At 55.5% G+C, this 24,511-nt stretch overlaps 1 protein-coding gene across 8 annotated transcripts in view; it reads left to right on the top strand.

Annotated features, from left to right (window-relative positions):
- Nucleotides 1-12,208: 12,208 nt before the first annotated feature.
- Nucleotides 12,209-24,511, top strand: part of HDAC7 (histone deacetylase 7) — a 35,975-nt gene continuing 23,672 nt past the window's right edge. For 2 of the 8 annotated variants that reach the window (XR_009505354.1, XM_059935758.1), the window contains exon 1: nt 22,826-22,998. Coding sequence is in view for 7 of the 8 variants with exons in the window: in XM_059935758.1 (XP_059791741.1) it covers nt 22,923-22,998 (76 nt within the window). In the remaining variant the exon portion in view is untranslated. Of the gene's footprint in view, nt 12,391-12,521; nt 12,862-22,497; nt 22,565-22,825; nt 22,999-24,511 lie in introns of those variants that run through there. The other 6 variants (XM_059935760.1, XM_059935763.1, XM_059935761.1 and 3 more) reach the window with 5 other exon arrangements.

Genomic DNA, 24,511 nt, shown 5'->3' with positions numbered 1-24,511 from the left:
GAGCTGTGGGAGCAAGGGGGGGGGATGGCCAGGAGGACACGGCCCCCACCCCTGGGCTGCCTGCAGAGCTCAGGAGGAAAGGGGGAGAGATCTCAAAGGCCCCCAGGCTTCCTCTGTCTGTCTTATTTCGGCCTCTCTGCGTCTCCAGGCCGCGTCTGCAGTTTCTGCCTCCCTCTCTCTCTCTCTCTCTCTCTCTCTCTCAGGCTGCTCTTCCCCCCACGCCCAGAGCACACCTGGCTCCTCACATCAGATAACCCAACCACAGCAGCCCGGCCCGCTTCCAGCAGCCCCTCCTCGCCCCCTGCCCTCTTCCTCCCCCGCCTCCTCCACCTTGTAGCTCCCTGACTCACCTAGATTTCCCTGGGGAGGGCTGGGGAGGGGTCCCCAAAGCCGTAAAGCCTTACTATTTAATGAGGGTGTGAGAAGACTACTCCTTTTCCTGCCCCCCAACACACACACACGCGCACGCGCACACACACGCACACACATGCACGCATGCACACGCGCACGCACACACATGCACACGCACGCACGCGCTCGCACACGCGTGCACGCACACACACGCACACACACATGCACATGCACGCACACTGGAAACTCTATACCCCCTTGCCCTGTTGGAAACAGAATGAAGGGGAGGGAGGGACCTAGGGGCCAACCTTGAGGTACGAGGAAAATCCAGCTTGAGGAAGTAGGGGGCGGGGGTCGCAGAAAGGGGTTCCACAGCTCCCCGCTTCTTGGCCAAGAGAAGCTTCTTCCCTTTTCCTGCTTGTGTGAGCTCATCCGGAGTCTCAGCGGGGCCTGCCTCAGGCCGGGGTCCGAGCTGGGGAAGTGGGTGGACACAGTCTGGGCCGTTCACAGTCCCAGCCCCTGCCTCCTACTCCCCAGAAAAGGCCGGGTAGGGACGAGCTAGGGGTGGGGACCCCGTGGAGGAAGAGGTGCTGAGAGTGTGGGGTGCCAGGCTTGGGGAGAGCTGGTCAAGATATTGTGGGAGGGGGCGGAGTGGGACACAGGAGGGAGTGGGACAGGGACCGGCGGGTGCCTGGGCGCTGAGGCTGGACGTTTTCATGCCTCTTGACAACAGGTGAATCATAGGCAAATTATGTGGAAATAATGGCATAAATAAAAATGTGTTATTTCAAGGCCCCAGTGTGCGTTGCTGGAAGAGAGCTGAGGGGGGCGGGACAAGAGGCTGCCCAGGCCGGATGGTGCCTGTAGTTGGGGGCCCAGGTGGAGTTCCCGTGGGGGGCAGTGGAGGTGATGGCCCACTCATGTCTCTTGTCACCTTCGGGGTGATATGAAACAGCAGGTGGCCAACCACAGCCTGCCAAACCCTCCCCCAGGGCAGAGTGGCCCTCACACACCCTAAGCTCCCTGGTGATCCCCCCAACCTTCCCCTAACCTCCCTGGGGCCACTGCTACCCACACACATTGTTCCCTGCCCCAGTGCCTGCTCTTGGCTCCTGTCCTCTTGGGACTGTCCCTCCAGGCCCAGCACAGAGTCTTGCCCTGAGCAGGGACACAGGAGCCAACCAAGCTCCAGGGGCCTTCAGTGAACAGAGCACCCCTGGAACCCAGACAGGGAATCTGGGCCTTTTGCATCTGGAGGGTGCTGAGCTAATACCCGTAGTGACCTAACAACTGGCACATGGACAGAGCCCAGTAAATATACCTGCTAGAGGAATGAGTTCAAGACCTCCATCAGGTCATCAGGGCACCCCCTGTAGCCTAATCTAGGCTTCTGGTCAACCCTCATCCCCGTTCTCCATAGCTCTTCACAATGTTGACAGTTATTAAACGACTCGAAAATCGTGTGCCTTCACACCACCCGACACAGTCACTACCTGTTACTCGTATTTCCTCTCAATCTTTTCCTCTGTGCCTATGTCGGGTTTCTTTAAACACAGTTGCCATCACCGGGCATGTAGAAATCTGTATTCTCTTGCCATGCTATGTCACATTCAAAACATCTTTTCAAATGTTTCATAATTTTCTATTGAGTGGAAATATAATTTGCTTCACAATTTTCCAGTTGTAGGTGTTAAAATTGTTTCTCATTTTCCATATGGTAAAGAATGTGGTGATGAGCATTATTATGCACAGATTCCACTCGCCCCGCCCTGAATTTTGGTTATAGAAATCTAGTTTAGGGTACTTTGGGTGGGGTTATTGAGCCAAAGGGTAAAAACATCTTCTAGCTCTTACTATATATTGCCAAATTGATATCAAAAGAAGTTACACCACCAATAACAACATGTACATTTCACCACATTCTCACTAATGTTTGAAAACGGTGCCTGCCTTCATCTTGTTTTAATTGGCATTACTTAGATGGCGATCGGGTTGAATGTTCCCCTACCTTTGCTTACTGGCTGTGTTTCCTCTTTCCCTGAAGAGTCGTTTCTGTGCTTTGAGCTTGAGTCCACCCCTGTTTCAGTGTTTATTACCAATTTGTGTGAGGTGAGCTCTCTCTATAAGGATTTTAAAGCATCGTCCATTGCAATCGAGTGCAGATCTCTCCTTCGTGATGTTCTCCCCACTTTGGATTCTGACATGGCGCGTCCTCTTGCTTCATTTAAACCTCTGACTGCTCCCTCTCTGCTCTCACCGATAATCCCTGGTATTTATTTGTCCTTCCCTCCTCTTCTGAGCTCCGGAGAGCAACTGTCCACTCAACTTCCCCCTGACCATCCCACCAGCACCTCAGTCCATGTGTCCACAGCTTGACTCTGTTTTTTTCCTCCAGGTTTGCTTCTCCCCCCATATTCCCTAACTCTGCTGCCCGAGGACCTTTGGGTGGTGTTCAGAAGGAGAAAGAGGAGCGCAGAGGCTAGCCTACCTGAAGAGGAAATGAGATTCTATCAACTTTCAGCTTAAGAGGACCAGGGTTGGGAAGAGGAGGAGGCGGCCAGTTGTCTAGGGAGATGTCACTCTGTGACTCAGTCTCCTTGCTTGCCTGTATACTGGGACCGGTTCCAGGTCTAGAGACAGATTCTTGAAAGCCAAAGTGGGCGGCCTTCCTCCTAGAGCAAATTAACCCTTGGCATTGACCTCACTGGCCTCGTCCTCCACTTCTCGAGCCTCTTCCCCAGCAAGGGACTAGAAGGGCTGAAGAGGAGGTTAAGGGACTGTTGTCTAAACCTCTGCTGCTCGATACAGTAGCCACTAGGCACAGGTGCTATCAAGAACCTGAAACACGGCTACAACGTACTACAAGTGTAAAATACACACTGGATTAGTATGGTACTACTACTAGTAGAGGTAGTATGAAAAAAGAATGTAAAACGTCTCATTAACATTTTTTTGTTTTGATTGCAGGCTGGAATGATGTTTTTACATATATTAGGTTAAATAAATATACTATTAAAATGAACTTCACTGATGTATTTTTACTTTTATTTTTTAAGAAAATTTAAACTTACACACATGGTTCCCATTCTGTTTCTATTGGGCGGTGCACGTCCAGCCCCTCCTAGCAGGCAAAATGCGGGGCTCCAGGCTGAGGGGCTCCAGTGAGGGCTCATGACAGATACAGATACAGACCCACTGGAGATGTGGGCCAGCCGAAGGTCGAATCAGATGTAACCAACCAGGCAGTGGCCAGTCTCCCCCAGGCAAGGCAAAGCAAAGCAACATTTCCTGGACAACTTTCATCCTGGACCTCATGAGGCCCCCTTAGCTGGCTCTCGGCTCTACAGAGCTTGTTCCCGTGGACAAGTTAGTCCAGGAAAAATAGTCCCCCAGAGCTTTGGATCTCCCCACGTCAATAGTTCATGGGGAAGTTCTCCATCATTCCACTGGGGCCAGGCCCTGGGCCCCTCTCTAGAAGGCTGGAAGCATCCTTCCTTTTGTCTAGAGCCCTCTCTCCCACCCACTCGGGCTTAGGCTCAGCCCACCTGTGGACTAGTAGGGGATGAGAGAGGATGGTGGGCCTCTAGATACACCGGCTGGGCCACAGACATATTTTATGCTCCATTTCTAATGTCTGTCCTTCCTGTTGTCCCACTGATGGAAGAACAGAAAGGGAACAGGAGGTGGCTGGGTTGGCAGGCACAACTCACTGGGCTGCCCTGCTCTGTCCCATCCTCCCTTGCCCGGGCCCCAGCTGAGCCATAGGAGGGCACCAGGGGCTGGGGCCACAGTCTGCGTGGGTCTGCCCCTCCTCTCCCTCCCCCCCCCCCAGCCTAGAAGACTCCACCTCTCCCAGGTCCTGGCTGGGATCCGAAGGCCCCAGGCAAGTGGGGGAAGGGGAGCCACTCCTACTTTCCCAGCAGCTGCTGCTGCCTCTTCCTGTTTTGCTAAAACTTTGGCTCTGGACCCGAGGGGTTGGGGGAAGTCGCCAGCCGCTCCCGCCCCCCCAAAGGTCAACCTCATCCCCCTGGTCCTCTTAGCTAGTTATTTATAGCCCCCCAGGCCCTGACTGAGGAGCTAGATCTCTCCTCCGTCAAATGTCAGCAGCTGTGGCCATTGCCCCAGGGATGCAGCCAGATGTGCAGATCACTCCAGATGTGCAGTGCCAGGATTTGGGAGAGCAGGCGAGGCCCCTTCTTCAGTTGGTGTGGGCAATCCCTGCAGCCTGGTTCAGGGTCCCCTCCTCAACTCTGAGTCAACAACCCCTGAGTATGGGGATGGGGTTGGGGGCGGGGGGTTGGTCGGGGAAGGTCCCACATATCTTCTCCACTCCCACAGCCCGGCTCCCAGAGGGGACAGCTAGGGCTATAGACCTGTTTGGATTTCTTTGCGTAAATGAGGTCAGTACTCATTTTGAGACTGAATTTGTAGGGGAAAACTGCGGTTTAGAGGGACAGAAGGGACGGGATGCTATCTTCTATTACTAACGTCAGCATCGGGCTCCGTCCCTGACAGCCCGGCGGACAGCAGGCTGCACACTGGGCACTTCACGTCCTGGTCAGTCCTCACAACAACCCTAATATGGCAGGCACTTCATATCCCCGTTTGCAGATGAGGAAACCGAGACATTCCAGCCCGAACAGCTTGACTCCAGAGTCTCAGTTTTAACCACAGTACAACACAGCCTCCCTCAGCCCGTCCTCTGTGGGTTTTAAATGGTTCCTTGAAAGTTCTGTGCAGAGAAGACTGGAGCCCAGCTTCAGGGTCTGCCCAAGGGGAGAGCGGCTGTCTCTCTGCCTCCTGTCCCCTCCTACCTCTGCCGCTCAGGCCGAGCTAGAATGAGGGATGCGAGGATGGGGCAGAGACTACTACAATCACCACCGTTCCAGGCACAGAGCAGGACCACTGCCCTCGCCCACAAGGACCCAATGGCCCGTCAGGTCCCTTCCAATGTGGTGCGTCCATGACTCTGTGAACCCATCAACCCTTGCAGCATCAGTGGTGGAGTCCCTCCTCTGACAGTTTTCTCCATTCCAGGCTCTTTTCTTTGGCTGTATCCTGCTCTCCAGGAGATGATGAATTCCCCAGGGATAGGGACTGCGGTTGCCTTTGCCTCTGTGCCCAAGAACCTGGCTTGGGCAGAGGAGATGCTCAATAAATAAGACATTATACTCAATGAAAACGAGTATAGTGGTGGTTGTATGTGGGTGGGTACTTCAAGGCTGCAGTAAGGATGCTCCCACTCATGCCCCTGCATAGCTACCCTCACCCCATTTTACCCTCCCCTCAGCTCATAGCTCCTTTCCTACACACAGGGGCTACTAGTCCAAATCCACCCTAAAAGACACTCCTGGGGAAGACAGGTGAGTGTTCTTAGGCCAGGACCTCCTCAAGGTCCTTCCTAGAGATTCCGGGGCCAGAGGTAAGTGTCTCCAAAGAGGAACCATTAAGGTTGGTAACAAGGTAAGATCCTGCCCTCCAGCCAATACAGCCACAGGGGCTACAGAGGGCCCTGCTGGGGGCACGTAGCAAGGCTGAACTCCCGAGCCCACCGGTGGGTGGACTGCAGCATCCCTACAGGGGCCACTGGAGCGAGTAATTGTGAGCTGGCTGCAGAAAGGCATTTTGCAACTCAGACGAATTTCTTCTCGTTCACGATTAGGGTATGGCCCAGTGGCTGCCTCCCTGACCGTAATCTCTGCTGGCACAGGCATCTCGGGGCTGGGCAGTGCAGGCTGGGGAAGGAGCGCTGACCTAGAAGCTGGGATGCCTGAGTTCTCTGCCTGCTCCCCGCCACGGATTAACCATCACATCTCCGGCGGGGAGACTGGGTCCTTGGTTTCCTCATCTATAAAGGGGTGGTTTGATTAGATCAGAACGTCCCAAAGCTAACCACATCTTAGAATTCCCTGGGGGTCTGCAGATTACTAGGTACCCTCCGCCACCCCAAAGAGTCTGATGCAGACTGTGAGAGAGCTCCAGAATCTGTTTTTCACAGGTTCTTCCACGTGACTTCAATATATTGTCAGGTTTGGGGGAGCCTACACCCTAGATAATCTTATAAATCACTTGCAGCTCTTAGAAGCAAAGATTCTAGTAAATGGAATGGCCATAACAAGAGGTTTTGGTGTTGCGGGGTTTTATCAGAGGGCAAGTGATGAGTGGTTTATTTCATCATCACTGTCAATTACTATTTTTTTCCAGTTTTATTGAGATATAATTGACATACAGCATTGTATAAGGTGTACAGCATGATGATTTGATTCACATCCATCATAAAATGATTATCACAAGTTTAGTGAACATGCATCATTTCATATAGACACAAAATTAAAGAAATAGAAAAAAAAGTTTTTTTCCTGTGATGAGAACTCAGGATTTACTCTCTTAATAATTTTCATAGATATAAAGCATATATAAAGCAGTATTAATTACATACATCATGTTGCACATTATCATTATATCCCTGGTATTTTCTTATTACTGGAAGTCTGTAACTTTCGACTACCTTCCTCCAATTCCGCCTCCCTCCAACCCTCCACCCCTCACACCCACCCCCTGCCTCTGGTGACCACAAATCTGACCTCTTTTTCTAGGAGCTTGTTTGTGTGTTTGTTTTGAAGTATAATTTACCTACAACACTATGTTAGTTCCTGTTACCCAACGCCGTGTTTCGATATTTCAATTTTCAATATTCCGACCATCATCATCACTATTACTATTATTATTTTGCCGCTGGCATTACTGCTATGGAGGGACATGGCAGTGCCCCCATCTGCCTGTTTCTGTCACTAACAGGGCTCTGGCTTGGAGGGGCCCTTGCTTACCTCCAGGCTGGAGTGGAGCTGGGAGAGAGGGGAAGGGAGGAATGGGCCGTCCCTGTAGGTGGGGCCTCTTGGCCAGGGGATCTTTCTGTCTCTCTCTCCTGGGTGGAGTTTGGCTGGATGGGCTCTGGCACCCGCCTCTGGAGCTGGGAGAGGATCTTCCCATCCATGTTCCTCCCCCACTTTCAGTCTCAGTGGCCTCAGCCCTGGGGACTGCCCCCTTCTCCTCCTCCTGTCCCCATTTCCTCCCCAGGCTCCCTCAGTCCTCACCAACCTCATTCCTAAGCCTCACTAATCTGTTTGCTACCCTCTGCTTCCTTGCCTCGCCCTTGCACATGCCATTCTCTCTACCTGGAATGTCACCCCCTCTCCCCACGCCGATTCACATTTCTGGGCTCTTTCAAAACCCAGCCAAAACTCACCAACTTCATTTAGGCTGTGATCTGCTCAGGTCTTTCCTCTTTGTCATGTACTCATTTGCACTCGAAATAACACGATCAGAAAACTGCTTTAGACTCAGAAAAATAAGTAGAGATGATCTAAACCAGCTCTCCCATTTGATAGATGAGAAACCAACCTGAGGCCCAGAGAGGTCTTAACTTGGCCAAGATCACATAGTAGTGAGATTTTTTGAAATAGTTGGCTTCACAAGAGGCTTTCAAATATTTTATGTGTTTTGTTTTATTTCCTCAATACAATGTGATCAATATGAGGGCAGAGGCTGTGTTTTTGTTTTCATTTTTGCTTTTGTTTTTTATCTCCACTATTGTGTGTGTGTGTGTGCATGGGGGGGGGGGCGGCAATTGTAATAGTTCTAAAACTCAAAGTGGTACAAATTTTTGCATATATTATTCATATGATCTCAGAACAGCCCTGTGAGGTAGGTAACCAAGGCCTTGCTATTTTACAGAGCAGGAAACTGAGACTTAGAAACGTTTGACCCAGGAAGTTAATGGCAGAACTCAAGTTCCCTGCCTCCTAGTCCCAGCCCAGGGCCCTGACACCCACGATGCTCTCCTGAGGTTTCTGGCTGGGACCTGGAGTAGCCAAGGGGGTGGCCTTTGCCATCTTCCTCATTCATTGTGCACTCTTCACCTTGGGGTTGAGGAGACCTTGCCTTTGGCTTCCTGCCCCTCCCCATCCTGTCCCACTGCTTTCTCCTTGTGTCCCCCCATGGCATGGTTGGCACATAGACACATACACGTATATACTCAGAACTGCAGGTGTCTAGGGCAACAGACCACAGGGGAAACCACATCACCTTTGTTGACACTGGAGGGAGGTAGGGGGACAGGGAAGGAACTTGCTTAGTTCTCTCCACCTGCCTCTGTCCCCACAGTCATCTCACCTCCCAGTTCAGGCTATCTGAACTTGTAGCCATGCCCCAGCCTCTTCTTGATTTATCTATCCAATTCTGGCCCAGGAGGATGTATGGCCTCTTCTGTCAGATCCTAAAATCCTGGATGGGAGTCTGCCTAACTGCACCCCAAAGCCATACCCCTCAATCCTAGCCAGAATATTTACATGGCTCCTCTGATCCCTCCTGGGCAATGTAGCAGACAAAGGTGGGAACCAGGGATGAGAGGACGAGGCTGGGGTCAGTGAGGAAGGAAACCTGGCATCTAGAATGTCACTCCTAGATGAGCGGGACCTCTAGTGACCAGGCTGCACTGGAGCAGGAGACCTGATTGCAGCTTCTGCACTGTTTTGACCTGCTAGAAGAAACTGCACAGGCTCTGAATCAGGCATGTTTGGGATTAAGTCACTTACTGGTTCTGTGGCCTTGGGCAAATCATTTCGTCTTTCTGAGCTTTAGTTTGCTAACTAAAACAAAGGGGATAATAATGAGATATAAGTGAAAGGGCCTTGAACAGCACATGATACAAAAAAGATGCTCAGTAAATCCTAATTACCCTCCCTCCCTTCCTTCCTTCCTTCCTTCCACTTGTTATATCTGACCCCATGAAACCCTTTATGGAGTTGGGGATGTACCGCCCCTATTTATATGGAAGTCCAAATCCTGCGCGTTGGCATCTGATTCTAGGTTCAGAAACTGGAATGCAATGCCCAGCCCGCCCAAGGAAGTGCTGTCCCTCTGAGATCTCACCCCGGTCAGGGATGAACACCTTCTTATTGGCCTTGTGGAGAGTGTGGGGGAAGTGCGGGTTAGGGGAGGGATTGTGGCTTCAGCTTCCACATCTAGAAAGCTGGGTCAGGAGTGGTCTCAGAGGCCTGAGGTTTAGACCAGAAGACTTTGGAGGGAGCTTTGAACCCTGGCACAAGGTGGCCACCCAATAACACTCATTGAATAAATGAATGGCCTCATCACTTACTAGCTGTGTATCTTTGGTCAGGTTTCTCAACTGTTACGAGCCGTACTTTAATCACAAGCATAACAAGGATAACTGTGAAGAATAAATGATCTAATGTTTGCCAGGGGGATGGCATACGGCTGCTACATGGAAAATAGTCAGTGAAAGGTAGCTAAGTAAGGGGAGGAGAGAAGAAGGAGAAAGAGAATGTCAAGTAGACCCAGAGCCCCAAAGAAAGCAGAAGGCGGGTGCCCTCAGGCTTTGTACTGGCCAGAGACTCAAGGAAGATGCCAGGGACCCAAGGCAGGTCCTATGGGACTAATCTCTTCTGCTAGGTGCTTACTTGAGCTGTCTGTGAGAGGTCTGGACTCAAGAGCCTTTAAAAAAAACAACAAAAAACCTCCCCATGGTAACCAGGGTAGAGGAGAGAGAGGTAGCCTGCACTTTTCTGCCTCATGTCTCTTTCCTGGAGGCTCTCTAACACATCCCAGTAAGGGACGTGTGATTTAGAAACTGGCTTAAGACTTGTCCTCTGGGTGGGGGATGGGGGGATGGTCAGTAAAGGGGCAAAAGAAGGAGGGGTACAGTCCAGCTTCCTGGTTGTAGGACTCACCTGCTGTCTTTCTCTCTGCCTAGACTTCGGGGGCAGGGAGTTGTGGTGTGTGTAGAAAGCCACGTGCTGGGTGATGTGGGGACAGGCAGAGGCAGGAGGAGATACCCTTTGTGCTCGAATCTCTTGGAACTCAGTGATTAGGTCAAAAAGAAAAAGAAAACTCACAAATACATGAATGATGCACATGATAGAAATGAGCAAACAAAGGCCTGATTTCAGTCCAGAAATAACTACCGGAGTCCTGGGGGGGGGGGGGTGTCAGGAGGGGGCATTGTGAGGCTAAAGGAGAGAAAAAGCAGGGGAGAGGCTGGGAGTCTGAAGCAGCCAAGCCATTTTTCTGGAGGCTGTGGGCAAGGAGAGGGATTCAATTAGGAAGGGGGGAAGCGGGGGGCTGGGAAAAACACACCTGAGGTGGAAGAACTTGTGTCTTTCAGAGTCAGTATGGGGAGTCATGGGGGAAAAAAGGTATATTGGGGGTGTCCAGCTGGAGGATGGTCCTTGAAGGCCATGAACATCTGTTCCAATTCAACAAATAACTCAAGAGGGAGCCTGAATTCTGTGCAAGGCACTCAGCAAGACACTACAAGGAATGCACCCATGACTAAGGCCATAGCTGGGCTCAGGGGATGACCACTCTTGAACATTCTTGGGAAGGATGAGAGAGTTGAGACAAGTATACAGTGGGTGACAGTCAAAGTACAGAGAAAGATTGACAAGGTGCTGGAGTGGGGTCCTTAGAGGGAAGGAAAGAATCTCTCTGGCTATGGGAATCAGTGAAAGGCTCCTGGAGAAGGTGATATAGACCTTGAGGATTGGACAGATTTCAACAGGAGGAGAAAGGGGCTGGGAGGGAACGCGCTGAGCCAAGGTAGGGGAATGGGAAAGCATGAGGACGCAATGGGGAGCAGCCAGTAGCCCAGTATGGCTGAAATAATAATAGTAATAAAAGCAACTAACATCATTGAGCACTAAGTACCAGGAGGTACTGAGCAGAACAGCAGAAGGGGCGGGAAGAGAGAGAGAGATGCGTGTAGTGTGGTGCCGTGTCGTAGGAGACCTTGGATGCCAGGAAAGGGGTCTGTGAGGATAAGTGAACAAGCGCAGAGGGGTTGGACCTGCCTGCTGAGTGAGTGCTGGGACCAGGATAAGGCCTGAAGTAGGAAGCAGGAGCAACAGGTGGTGAGGCCGGAGCCGGTCTGGCGGGAGCAAGGAGTCTATGGTCATATTGGACCTTGGCACGGCCAAGCCCTCCTAGGCCACTGGGACTCTTGCTTCTAATCTGACATGGCTCCACCTCTGGCTCAGCCTCAATTTCTTCTTCTTCTTCTGTAGAATCCTGGGACTCTGGCTTCCCAGGACCGAGGGAGGCAGGATGGGGTCGGAGGGAAGCTGCGCTCTGCCTTCTAGCAGTGAGGCCCCCAGCGCTGGAGAGCCCAGCGTTTCCGTTGCAGACCTCTCCCCTTCCCGGGAGCCGCTGTGTCTCTGACCCAGCAGATTGCCAACGGCTACAGGGCTGATAGACCAGGCCGGGAAGCACAATGGCGAGGGCCTCAGCCCCTGACCCCTGACTCTGACCTTCTGGTCCCGCTAAAAGGGAGGGGGGGCAGGGAGGGCTGCTGCGTAAAGCCAGCCCGGAGCTGAGTTTATTAGCTGAGGGAGGGCTGGAGGCGGCTGCATTCCGACTCACAGACTGGAACATTTCTGTGATCCGCTGTAATGCACTGGGAGACACTGGGCACATTGCTGAAGTTTGACTCATAGGGACCGGGAGGGGGAAAGTAGGGGGGAGGGTGGTGGGGGGAGAGGAATGGGAGGAAGAGAGGAAGAGGAGAGGAGGGAAGGAAATCCCTTGAGAAATTTCTTTAAAAAAAGAAAACTTTCAAAATCCGCACCACCCCCACCCCCTTTTTCTTTTAATAGGAACAGGCTGGACCCTTCGATTCCCCTCAGCTGGCGAGGTCGGGGGTGCGGGGGTGGGGGGGTGGGGGGGGAGGAGGTGGCAGAGGGGGAGGGCTGGGCAGTGATTCAAATCAGATCCTGGAACTTTCCTCAGGCAAGTCGTGCTTGGGGCGGGGGGCGGGGGTGTCTGTCTGGTACTCCTCGCCGGGACTGGGGACTCCACGCGTGTCCCGCTGTCCCCCTGTGTAGCTGTTGGCTGGTGGGCCGTACGTGTGTGTGCTTGTGAGCGCGGGGGTCCTCCCCTGCAGAGTGTCTGTGTGAACGAGTCTGCCCCGGGTAAACATGGATGTGTGCTCGCGTACGTGGTGTCTGCGAGGGTGCGTGCGCTCAGGTATCTGAGTTTCCGGGAATTGTGCGCGGGTCGCTGCGCCGCGCGGCGGCCGGGGCTGGGCGGCAGCGCGGCGTCCGCGGGCGGGTCGGGGCCGCGTCCCACGTTCCGGGTTCGGCGCTGCCTCTCCGCGAGCCGGCCGCGCGGGGTGTCCGCCGCCCGCCAGCCCGGGCGCCGCGCCGTGTCTGCGAGGTGGTGTGTCCCCGGGCCGCGAGCGCCGGCCCCCTCCCTCCCCTCCCCCTTGGCCCGCTCTCAGACTCAGATAAAGCATTTCCTTCCATTGTCATCCTACCCGGCCGGCCGGGCTGCCAGGGCCCTCCCCCTCCCGGCCCCCTCCCTTCCTCTCGCCGTCTCACAGTCGCTCCGCAGCCTCCGGCGACCGGGGGGATGTGAGGCCGGCGCCCCAGCCCCCCGCCCCGCCATGAGCCCCCCGCTCTGAGGGCCCCGGCCCCTGGATGCACAACCCCGGCGCTGGTGAGTACTGGGCTGCCGCCCCCCGCCCGCCCCGCCCTGCGCGCGGCACCCAGCGCCGCCCGCCCGGGCTCGGGCTCCGGCTCGGGCTCCGGCTCGGGCTCCGGGCGGCCCCGCGGGCCCGGCCCGGCGTGCGCGCCCCCCGACCGTGCCCGCCCCGCCCGTCTCCGCGGGGCTCTGGCAGGCTCCCGGCCCGGGCTGGTTCCGGGGCCGGAGGGTTCGGGCCTCCAGCGGGGCGCCCACATCCGCCAGCCGCGGGGCAGCGACAGGCCCGAGGGAGGGAGTTGGAGGCCCCGGGCCGCCGGTGCGCGGGCCCGGCGTCCCATCACCCCCGTTTGCGGGGAGAACGGACCGGGGGACCCGGGAGCGAGGGACGGCTGCCGCGGCCCCGGGAGGGGGCGGTGCTCCGGGGCGGAAGATTGGGAAGCGCAGGGCAAAGGGCAGGACCCATTGAGTTGGAGCCGGGCTCTTAGCCCCGGACATCAGCGCCCCCATCCCGCGAATCCCGGCCGGACCGTACTCCGACCCTTCCGCTGGGAAGAGTGATCCCTGGGAGGGAGGGTCTCTGACAGCGAGGTTTCTCTCAGCACCGCCCCCGCCCCCCACCTTTGCTCACCCCATCATGGTGAAGAGACACCTGTGCCCGAGTGAGCTGCGGCGCTGCTGGAGGGGCGCGGGAAGATGGTGACCGCAGGCTGTGTAGTGAGTGGTGGGGGACAGGATGTGTGCCCCCAAGCCTGCGGTCTGTTGGTCCTGGGGAGTAAGAGCAGGCGGCAAATCTGGCAGCTGGGCTGGGCCCTGACGCCCAGAGTTTCTAGGCCTGTGGGCTGAGAGAGAGACCTCCGGGGCTTGCAGGCCACCCAGCTCCCCCTACCCCCATTTCCTTCCCTCCCGCTGCCCAGGCTACCCATTCGGATCTGACCTTGCCAGCCACTGGTGCTCCTCCCGCCAAGTCCAGGCCATCCCCCGTCCCTGCTGGCTGTCCTGCATTCCCCAGAGGCCTCCCCCTGCATCTGGACACTGGCTGTCTTGCTGCTGCCCATCCCTCCCCACACCCTCATTCAACATCTGCTTGAGGCCCAGCTCTGCCTACCAGTTTCAGTGGCCCTGCTGGGGACTCAACATCTGGATTCATCAGCCTGTTCCCTGGACTTGCACCTGGATCCATGGGAACCTTCCTAAGACCCCTGCCCAGCCACTGGGCTGAAAGAAAAGAGAATGTGACTCAGTTTCCTACCTCCTAATGGGCCACCTTGGTGGCCCATTTCTCCCCCATAGGACCCCACGGGCCAGGTCCTCCAAGTGGTTTAGGCCGCCGCACACTCACACTCCTCTCCTCATACCAGCCCTCTTGGAAGCTCCTTCTCCAGCCTCTGCCAGACATCTCTTACCTCCTCATTGCTCAGCACGTCAACCGCCCTACTCTGCTCTGTTCCCTCTACCCACCTGAATTAATAAGTAAGCTTCCTCCTCTGTGGAGTCGCTTCTGGGGAAACTAAGGCGCAAAGCAGTCTTGCTGTGTTGTTCCCAGTGACCCTGGATTGGAACCAGGTCCTGGACCTGCTGAGACTCCTCCCCTGCCTTTCGTCCCCTCATGTTTCTCGTCCCTGGCTTGGCCAGGCTCAGAGCTGCTTCTTGGTATAACATCTGGAATTGGCCCCGGGAAGTGTTCTCCCGAGGTCTCTGCGTTCCTTAGCTTGAGCCCAGGGGTGGGCGTCTCTCTGGCCACCAAGTCTTAAGCTGTGATCCTGAGGCTGAGAAGGTTGCATTCAGATCTTGCACTGACTGTGCCAAGAATCTAAACTGGGGTCACTCCGCTTGGACGCTGAAGCTCAGTTTCCCCATCAGTAAAATGACCACAGAGGAGGAGATGGATCGGTGGGGGCTATCATGCCCCCCACTTCCTTCAGGAATCATGGACCCCAGCTTTCATCCTGCTCTGGGAATGAGAGTTGGAACCTTCTCTTCGTCCATCCTCTCCTCAATTCGGATATGAAGCCCTTGGAAGTGAGAAACGCACGTGTGATGGGCGTAGGGAGTGGGGACCCTCCGGTAGCTGCAGGCGTCCTTGCCCAAGGCCAAAACCTGCGTAACCCCTGCCATCTCTGTGCCTTCCTTCTCCTGACCTTTCCTTGTAAGAGCTAGTAATTTTGAAGTTGGCAGGGGTCTGAGAGAAGATGAGCTAATGCAAGGCCCAGGGTCACCCAGCCAGGGAATGGCAGGCTGAGCAGGGCTGGGACCAGACCTTCTAACTGCCCGTGCCCATTCTCCTGGCCTTCTCCTCCCCTGGTCTGGCTCAGGTCCTGCCCACGCCCCCGTCACGCCTCGGCCCTGACCTGTCCTCAGTCGGCGTTGAGACTGGGGCCTGTAGTGGGGTGTGGGGTATTGCTGGAAACAGGGCCGGGGTAAGGCGTGGGAGCTGGCCTCTGTCCTCCCCAAGGCTCCGGGACTGTGCGTTTATGTGTTGGATTTGTTCACTAGATGGGGCACTTCCTCTGGGGCAGGAAGCTTTGATTTCCTGTGGTGGGGATGCTGGTAGGATTAGGAGCGGGGGACTCAGCTCTGGGCCATCCCTGATGTTGTTGTTTGGAACCAAAAGGGGCAGAGTTTCTGCATAAGGCTGCTTTCCCTAACCCAGGGGAGGCAGGAAGGAGAGCAATGGTGAGGAGGCCTAGGCTAAGGCCAGAATAGGAGCCAGAGAAGGAGGCCAAGAAGGCAATGAGATGGGGGGTGGGCAACACAGCAGGAAGCCTGGTCAGCAGGTGACCCTGCCGGGTATTGTGTTTCCCTGTGATATTTCCCCCTGTTTCTGTGGCAACCTTCCCTGGGGGACCCAGGCTTTCGAGCTGCAGGAAAGTGCCCCCAGACAGCCCTTTCCTTAGAGGTCTGAGTATTAGGAGGAGTCCCTCAATCTGGCCACCTCCCTTGCCATTTTGGCTCCCTAGGCCCAGGGCTTGGGAATCTAGGCAAGTGGGTTGAGTGAACACTGGGGGTCGGGGTCGGGGGCTGGGCTGGGTGGAGGCCCTTTTGCACCTCCTGGGGGGGACGGGGAAGAGAGGGCCTGCTGGACTTCGGGGAGGGCTCCGTGCCTCCCCTCATCCCATCTCCCCACTGTCCTCCAGCAGCTCTCCCCCTTCGAGGGGGAGCTGGACAGCATGCTGCCTGGGGCAAGGGGTGGGGGGTGGCAGAGGCGGGAGGGATGTTTTCATCAGCAGAGCATAGCTCCTTTGGTCCTGGACCAGTTCCCAGAGGCAAAATAAATTCAGGATAGTGTCTGTTTAGTGTGGGTCAACACGTGATGGGTGTGTGTGCACACTGGGTATGTGGTGGTGGGCCTGCATGTGTGCCCCTGGGCTGTGTATGCAGAGGTGATCCCGTGGCAATTTGTGATCCATGTGGTGACTCTTTGTTGGGTGTCTGGGGGACGTGCACACGTGTAGTACAGATGTGTGTCGTCTGTAGAGTTGTGCACCTTTGCAATTCATGGCTCTGCGTGGGGTATATGGACACATTTTGGGGGGATGTATGCCTGTGCAGGAGTGGCTTTTTTAATAGAAGTCCAGGTATTTGCTGGAAAGCGTTTTCATCCCTCCTCAAATGCCGGTTCCCGGAGCATTTGCTTTAGAGTCACCTGGGAATGTATTAAAAATAAAGATCTTCAGGCCCCATTCTAGATAGACTCAGGATCTGCAGGGGTGGGGCCTGGGAATCTGGAGTTTGACATGTGCTTCAGTGAGCTGGTGCAAAGCCGTGTTTGAGGACCACCAATCTCTTCATATTTTCTTTTGAGGAAACTGAGACCCACAGAAGGTATGTGGTTTGTCCAAGGACACAGGGATATTAAGAGGAAGAACCAGGACAAAATTCAAGCCTTTCAAGACCAGTCCAGGACCTACCCATGCGTCCTCTGCGTGTGCATTTGTGTACATGTCCATACTCAGCGTGATGCCGTGGACCAGATGGGACTGGTGCGGATGCTTACTGGGCCTTGACCTTTTCCCTGGGGTCCCGGGCTTCCTGACCTTGCTCTTCCTGTTACATCCTGCTTCCTCCTCCCTGGGGAAATCCTGGAACTGTTGCTTGTCAATCCTAAGAGTGAGGTTGGCAACCAGAAGGCCCCCTTTACTGAGCCAGGCACTCAGCTATTTAGTTACCCATTGGATGCTTACTGAGCCTTGCTGTGTGCCAGGTCCCAGGCACAGATACACAGTGGACACAGAGGCAGGGCATCTGACCTCAGGGAACTTCCACTCTAGTGGAGGAGACAGTAAGACAAGTAAGCAAGTAAAGAAATGAGTATATACATCTAGTTACCCATTGCGATAAACCCTAAGAAGGAAATGAACCAGGTGCGGCAATAGAGAATAACAAGGTGGCACTTCCTTAGATAGGGCGGCCAGGGGAGGCCTGCTTGAGAAGTGACATCGATGCCTGCTCTCACCTCCCCCGACTAGAAGTGAGCCCTCAGAGCTTCTGAGCCATTCTTGGCAACTGCCTGGATCCAGGTGAGAGACCTGGGCTGAGCGCTGGCAGAGGATTGGAGCCCAATCGCCAGCCTTTTGCCTGGCATGGAACAGCAGGGTCTTGGCTGCTCAAGCAGTCCCCAGAGGCTGGCAGAAGGGGAGAGGAGGAGGGGGAGCTGGACAGGGCTGGACCCAGCCTGCTTCGGCGCTTGGGGGAGCAGCCTCTTTCCCTTCGCAGGGCCGAGTCCAGGGCCCTGTCGACATGTCGGGTGTTGGGAAGGCGGCAGCCTCTCTCAAGTGCCAGCCCATTCCTGACCCTCCTGCCTCACCTTCCTCCCACCTCGTTCCCTTCCTCCCCATCTCCCCACCCTACAACTCCAGTGCCAAGTCCCTCCCCTCTTGGTCTAGCCTGGCTGCCTCTGGCCACTGGGATTTATGTACCTGACTCAGGAATCACTGAGGAGAGAGGGGGGTCAAGGCTTAGAGAGGAGCTGGGCCCTGGAAGAGAGGACACACCAGAAAGAAGGGCTGGGGCAGGGGCCAGCGAGGACAGGGCAAAGGGAGGGCCTGGCCGAGCAGGGGGCCGAGCAGGGGGCCGAGCAGGGGGCCGGGGCCGGAGAGGGGGAGCGGGGCAGATCTTTGGCTGGGCGCTCCAGAGCTTCTCCTGGGCCCTTGGGATCTGCTCCTCAAACTGGGTGAGACTCTGAGCCGGGGGCTTGGGAGGTGTTGGGTGGGGGCAGCGGATGACAGCTAGAAGGCAGTGCCTCCCTGGTTCCCCCGGCAGCCCTACCCCTTCACCCCCGTCTCAGGAGGTTAACTTTCACATCAGCAAAGCAGCCTTCAGACCCCTCTCACCTCCAGGCTCTTCTCGTGCTAGGTTTTCCCTGGGGCCCCAGAGCTGCCGGCTGCAGGATGGTAGGGCCCTTTCCTCAGAGAGCTGAGTATCAGAGGAGCCCTCACATAAGAGAAGAGGCCCTGTCTGGCCTCCCACCCTCCAACCCGCTGCCTGGAGTCTTTCAACCCTGGGCCTCCTTTAGGCTGCTGGGTGCAGTCACCCCCTGGACTCCTGTGTCTCCCAGGCCTTCTGCCCAGGATGGGGAGGGGACATCTCACGAGGAGGGCCCTGGGCTAAACTCACCATCCCCACCCCTTCACCAGCCACTTCCTTTTTTCCCCATGTTGCCTGCAGGGATTGGAAACCCTGGTGGGCAGAGACCCTGGGCTTTCAGGGCGAGCCTGGTGGCCTGGGGGGAATGAGGGGGACCCCATCTCTCTTCGGGAGTCCAGCTCAGCTCTCTTGCACCCCGAGGAGGCCAGCTCTGGCTCCTGCAGCGCCCCCCCACCCCAGCCCTGGAAGTCCCATTCCTCCCTCCCCCGCTGCCAGGATGACAGGGAGAAGCGGGGCAGGCGGGGAGCCACAGGTTCGGAAAGCGTCGGGGTGGGGGAATTCGGCGACGGGGCGACGGGGCCGTAACCGTCTTGTTTTGCTCGCCCCACAAACCTGCACGGGCATCCGCTGCGCCCTCCTGGGCGTTCAGGTTGTGGAACTGCTCTCAGAATGACGGGCTGGTAGCACCCGGTTGGGGCAGGGGGTGGGGGTGGGGTGACGGGGGGAGCCCCAGGCCAGGGGGAGCTGGAGGGTTAAAAATAGCAGCAGCCGGGTTTCGGTTAGCAAATGTGGAGGCGGGGAGCTGGAGGCGGGGCAGGCGGCAGGCCGTGTTTGCCCGCAGCTCAGGGCTGTGTTTCCCCTGGGTCCCAGGAGTGAGTCACGGTGGAGCCGCTGATGAGGTGCTGGCACAGCACCCCACCCCCACCGGGCGAGGGGCTGGGCGCAGGCTTCATCTCCAGGGTGCTAGAGGCTGTGCATCTCCCTTCCAGGCCTTCAGAGCCATCTTGAGAGTTGGGCCAAGGAGACTGTGTGATAGAGGGGAAGAAGCTGGCCATTCTCAGACCAAAGACCTGGGTTTGAATCCCAGCTGAATGGCTATGGGACCTCGTGCAAGGCTGCCAAGGGCTCTGAGACTTGATTTCCTAGTCTTTCATGTGGGGATTTGCTCATACGCGCGTATTAACACGCGGTGGATTCTAATGCGCCCTACAGATGTGAATGATCACCCTCGACTCTCCTGTGCCCATTGCAAAGCTCGGCAGAAGGGCCTTCCGAGTGAGGACACAGAGGGAGGAATGTGGCAGCGTCCTTGTTTCTCCTGCAAACCACTAAGTGTAACCTTGGGCACAGGGCTCTCTGTGCCTCAGTTTCTCCATCTCTGTAATATGAAAATAATAATAGTTTCAAGCTCCTGGAGTTGTTCTCAAGATTAAAGTAAGTAAGGTTAGCACCGTGTCTGGTATGAAGTCAGTGCACACAGAATATTATCACTATTATTGATGTTATTGTTCATATTTTTGAAGGTCAGGGATAGGGAATGTTAAAGACATGAAGAACAGAAACTGGGCTCAGCCCCAGTTCACAGGAAAAACCAGGCCAAATTCACTGTTCCAGATTCCTCCACCCATAAGGGCCTGGAACAGCGGGAGTCTATAGCCAGAAGTCACAGGGTGGACCCCTTCTCTCTTTCACTCCCCCACCCCTGGCCTCTCCCAGTGAGGCAGGATGCGGGGGAACCTGAGGGCCTCGCTGCCAGCTGGCACTGGGGAGGGTCTGGGATGGGACCGGCCCTGATGGCCCTGCTGTGGAGTAAGTACCTTGCCAGCATCTGTTGGGGTGACCTTTATTTTAGCCCCCTCCCTGGCAGCTTTTAAGAGGAGCATGAGGCAGAGGAGGGATGAGAAGGTCAGTGATGTCAGCAGTCAGTATTCCCAGCACAGTGGCCCTGGAAGGGGCAGGAGGCATTTCTTTCAGGAAATCATCATTATTCAGCCTACAGGCATCCATTAAGTCAGTCCTGACTTGGTGCCCAGGCCTGTGCTAGGCCCTCTGTATGATTCGGGAGAGGCGGAGGATGCTGAGCTGTAGATAATGCAGAACTCCAGAGGATATGGGGTCCAAGAATGTAATACGTGGAATCAGTGAAAGCCCTATGTCCTAGTTCTCACGGGAACCAGAGGTCGCATCCTGACTTTGCCGCCCATTGGCAGTGCCATCTTGATATTGTGTGGGTGTACATATACACATCAGTTCTGTTTTATTATTACAGAGGCAGTTCCTGTGCATCGTAGACAATCAGACAACACAGAGGAGCAAAAATGAAAGAATAAGAAACATCCCAATCCCAGCAATGGGAGATCACTGCCACAGTACCTCAGTGTACACCTTCCCATCTCCTGACGTGCCTTTATATATCGTGCTTCTTACCAAAACAAGACCATACCACGTATGCCATTTTTTTCAGTCAGTGATCTCCACCTTCCAGTGCAGTAAATTTTCATCTCATCGAATTCGCAGTTGGCTAGAAATTGTCCTTCACAGCTGGTTTGTCCAAATCTGTACCCAGGACTATGCATCTGGCTTTTGAATTCCCTGAAAGCTGTGTAAGCACCCTGGCTGGATCTGTGGTCTGGAAAAACCCCAGCTGAGCGAGTCTCAAGGGCAGCCGTGGCCACAAAAGGGAATCATGTCACCTGGAGAATCTACCCGACAGAGTTCTGCCATCTTCCAAAAATAACAGGCAAAATGAGTGGGATTCTGGGGCATAACTGGGATGGGGATCTGGTATTTACTGTCATGAATATTAATGTGGCATCCCTGTGAGTGCCAGCATTCATAGCTTGTTGCTATTCACGGACTCATATCCGTGATGCCCCGGGCCATGGAGCAGGCCAAGGTCTCGCTGTGGCCTCTGTCTCTCCCTGCCCCAGGTCCAAGGGTGCTGACGGCTGTTTGGTTATGTTCCTGGTCCCCAGGAGCCTGCCCTGAAGATGGGTGCTCCCTTTTGCACTTGTGAGTGCCTCCATCCCTGCCCATGGCCTGCCCCGGTGTGTGAGAGAGGAGAGAGTGCGAGAGCATCCCCTCCCTGGGGGATTCGATTCACTCCCAAGTAGCTGCTCTGTGGGTGTCTTGCTCTGGTTATGCAACCTGCATTTTAGACAGGGCTTGACAGTTTCCAGAGTGCTTTCACACAGCATTGATCCTCCACGGCACCTGGGGGTTTGCTTGTTTAGTTATACCCTGCTGGGGGCAGCTTACAGGAAATGATACAATGGTAATATGTACATTTAAAAAGCAGGGAAAACGTAAGATGAAAAAGGAAGTGAGGATGGGGTCGGGGAGTGCCTCCTGGGCATGAAAAAGCATGTGCGGGACACGGGCAGAGAGGATTCTGTTTTTATTTTTGTTGTTGTTTTCTGGATGGAGTACCGGCGCTGTGGGAACATGTGAGTCACGCCCAGGCCTTCAGATGTTGGGACCGCACTATGTCCTGTGGCCCCTTGGTGGCCTTACCTCACCTCGGTGGGTGGGACTAGTTGTAAACACCAGTGTAGTGATGATAGCTTAGGTTCTGGAGTCCCAGAAGCCCCACTTACCACCTGTGTGACCTCGGCAAGTTTCTTAACCTCTCTGAGCCTCAGTTTCCTTCCTTTGTAACGTGAGGATGGTAGCAGTATCGACCTCATAGGGTGGTTGTGAGGACCGAATGAGACGGTACAAGTCAGACGCTTAGCACAGTAACCAGCACCCAGTAAGCATTCAGCACATGGTTGTTGATCATACTAATATTACTAGTTACTTCTAATAATAAAATAATAATGATGGACATTAGTATCGTAGCTTAAGCTTTTCCCTGGCAGTCTCGGGAGTGGGCCGAGTGGCCTCGTGGGTGGCACAGGTGAGAGGAGCCGGGAAGGCACATGTGGGAGAGGCAGAACCTGCGGGAGGCAGAGGTGGGGTGCACAGGGAAGCAGGGTCTCCAGAAGCTGAGGGATCAGTGAGGGCGAGGGCATGAACAGGAGACCTCAGAGGGGAGAAAGGAGCGGCTCCGAGACAGCCCCGGGGCGGTGACCGTGCTTCCTGTTGGGGCAAGCGCTGGCCCTTGAGAAAGACTGGCTGGGGCTGGCGGGCGGCTAAGAGGGAGCAGCTGGTGTAAGTGGGGCACCAGGGGGTGGGGGAGGGGGAGAGACAAAGGCAGAAGCTGATAGAAACTCGACTCTTCTCCCCGTGTTACAGATGGGGGCCCCATCTTGACTGCTCGGGCTGTTTTGCTTATGATAGGAAAGATGGTGGTTAGACATCATGCTGAACTTCCTATTTCAGGGATTGGTGCTCCTGGAACAGGGGAGTGAGGGTAAGTGGGAACCGGGGTTTTTGAGGCCTTTCGGGAGCTGGGAAACCCTAGGGCAGGCTGGACCAGGGGGCTGGGCCTGGGACTGGGGGAACCTGCCTGCTCAGGGGTGCCGCACACCCTGAGCGAGTGGCTCTGCCCTCCCCTTCCCACCTTCACAGAGGGCAGCCGGGGAAGCCTGAGTGGTGGGCTGAGAGGCCCCGGGAGCGGGAGCGGGCCGGGCTTGGAGGGACTTCTGTTTTTCTTTGCCAGAGGGCAGTGAGGCTCTCCAGAGAGCGCCAGTCCCAGGAACTGCCAGCCGCTCACAACTCAGAACGGCCCAGCTCCCCCTGCCATCTGTGAGGAGAGGCCACAAAATGGAATGGACTTGGGGCAGGGACAAGGAGCCAGGGAGGACGCTTTCCCACCCCCAGGGAGCTCAAGCTGCCGCTGCCATGGTTACGTCTGCTTCCTGTTTGATTCATCTCAAACAGCAGAAAGGGGGGTGCCAGCTCCCAGCTCGGGCCACCGCTGCGTGGGGCTGTTTACAACTGCCCCATGTGGGATTCCCAGAAAGAGACTCCAAACCGGACATCCTGCGGCTGCAAAATACCCAGGTGTCAAGAGCTAAAAATAGCTGCCCCAGGGCCCCAGGCGCGGGGAAAGGGGCATGCTGGCTGCGGAGGCGGAGGGCCGGCCTTGCGGCCCTCACGTCCAGCCTCCGGCCTGGCGCACAGCTGCTGAGCCTGCAGAGCGGCGGCCCCCTGCCTCGGCCTGACTGGAGGCCTTTGTCTGGGCAGGTCCACATCCCAGGCCGCTCACCTGGGAGCCGAGCCTCTGCCCGCCCCGCCCGCCCAGCGGAGCATCTAAAGAAGGGACGGGGCAGGGCCCCCGACCGCCTGGAAGATGAAGCCAGTGTTCCTCCGAGCCCCCATCCTGTCGGTCGCCGGCCCCTGTTCCCACCTATAGTACGAAATCCTTTCTTAGAATCTGCGGAGTCAGCAGTTGCTATCTATAAGTGATATGGGGGGATTGTCTTCATGGGGGCCCAAAGGTGGAACAGGCAGCGTCTGCCCTCTAACCTGCAGCAGGGCTGGAGTTTGCCGCTGGTTCGGGTCTCTGGGGGGCTATGGGACTTTTTGATCTTTCCCTGTGCCCTGCCGGGTCCTGCATTTGCTGTCCACCCGCTGGCCTGTGGGAGTGGAAGTGCTGGGGAGCAGCAGCGGAGAGGATCGCTTGACAACATGGATTCTGGAGCCCAGTTGCCTGGCTCGAGTCCCAGCTCAGCCACTCCCATGTTATGTGCCTTCAGACAAGTTATTTAATACTGCTGGGCCTCAGTTGACTAATCTATATAATGGGGATAAAAACAGTAACCACCTCATAGGTTTGTCATGAGGGTTAGGCGAATTAGCAAACGTGGGGCACCTAGAACAACTCCTGGCACACAGTAAAGTGTTAGTTTACAGAAGTTCAGATGGAGGAGAAAGAGAAGAGCCTGTGGTTGGGAGAGTCGGGTTAAGAGATGGGACCGGGAATACATCTGGGAGAAAGTGGACTGTGGCAGACGAGGGGAGGACACAGGTGGTACCAGACACTGAAATGCTTGTGCCAGAGGGAGGCTGCAGTATGAATCACGACCATTGCGGGAGCATCCACCGTGTGCTCCCTGCTTCACACACAGCGTTGCTCATCTCAGACGACCTCTTCCCAGTCCATATTCTTATCCTCTCATTTCAGAGGCATAGCCAAGGCTTGCCCAGGCTGCAACGTGTCCCTGGCTCTCCCTGCCGGTCACTGAGGGAGTCAGAGTTTGAACCCACGTCCATCTGACCTCAAAGCCAATGTCCTCTGTGCTGTGGACCCTCGCTTCTGTTACTTCACGGGGCAGGAGTTTCCAGCCAGCGTGCAGCCCACTGGATTCTGGATAAATCTGAGTAATAAGCAGCTTGGTGCCAAGATAATGAGCAA

Source organism: Balaenoptera ricei, chromosome 10 (assembly GCF_028023285.1).
Source record: "Balaenoptera ricei isolate mBalRic1 chromosome 10, mBalRic1.hap2, whole genome shotgun sequence".
NCBI lineage: Eukaryota > Metazoa > Chordata > Mammalia > Artiodactyla > Balaenopteridae > Balaenoptera > Balaenoptera ricei.
Note: the sequence above shows the minus strand (reverse complement) of the source record. Positions and strands in the feature narration are given on the sequence as shown.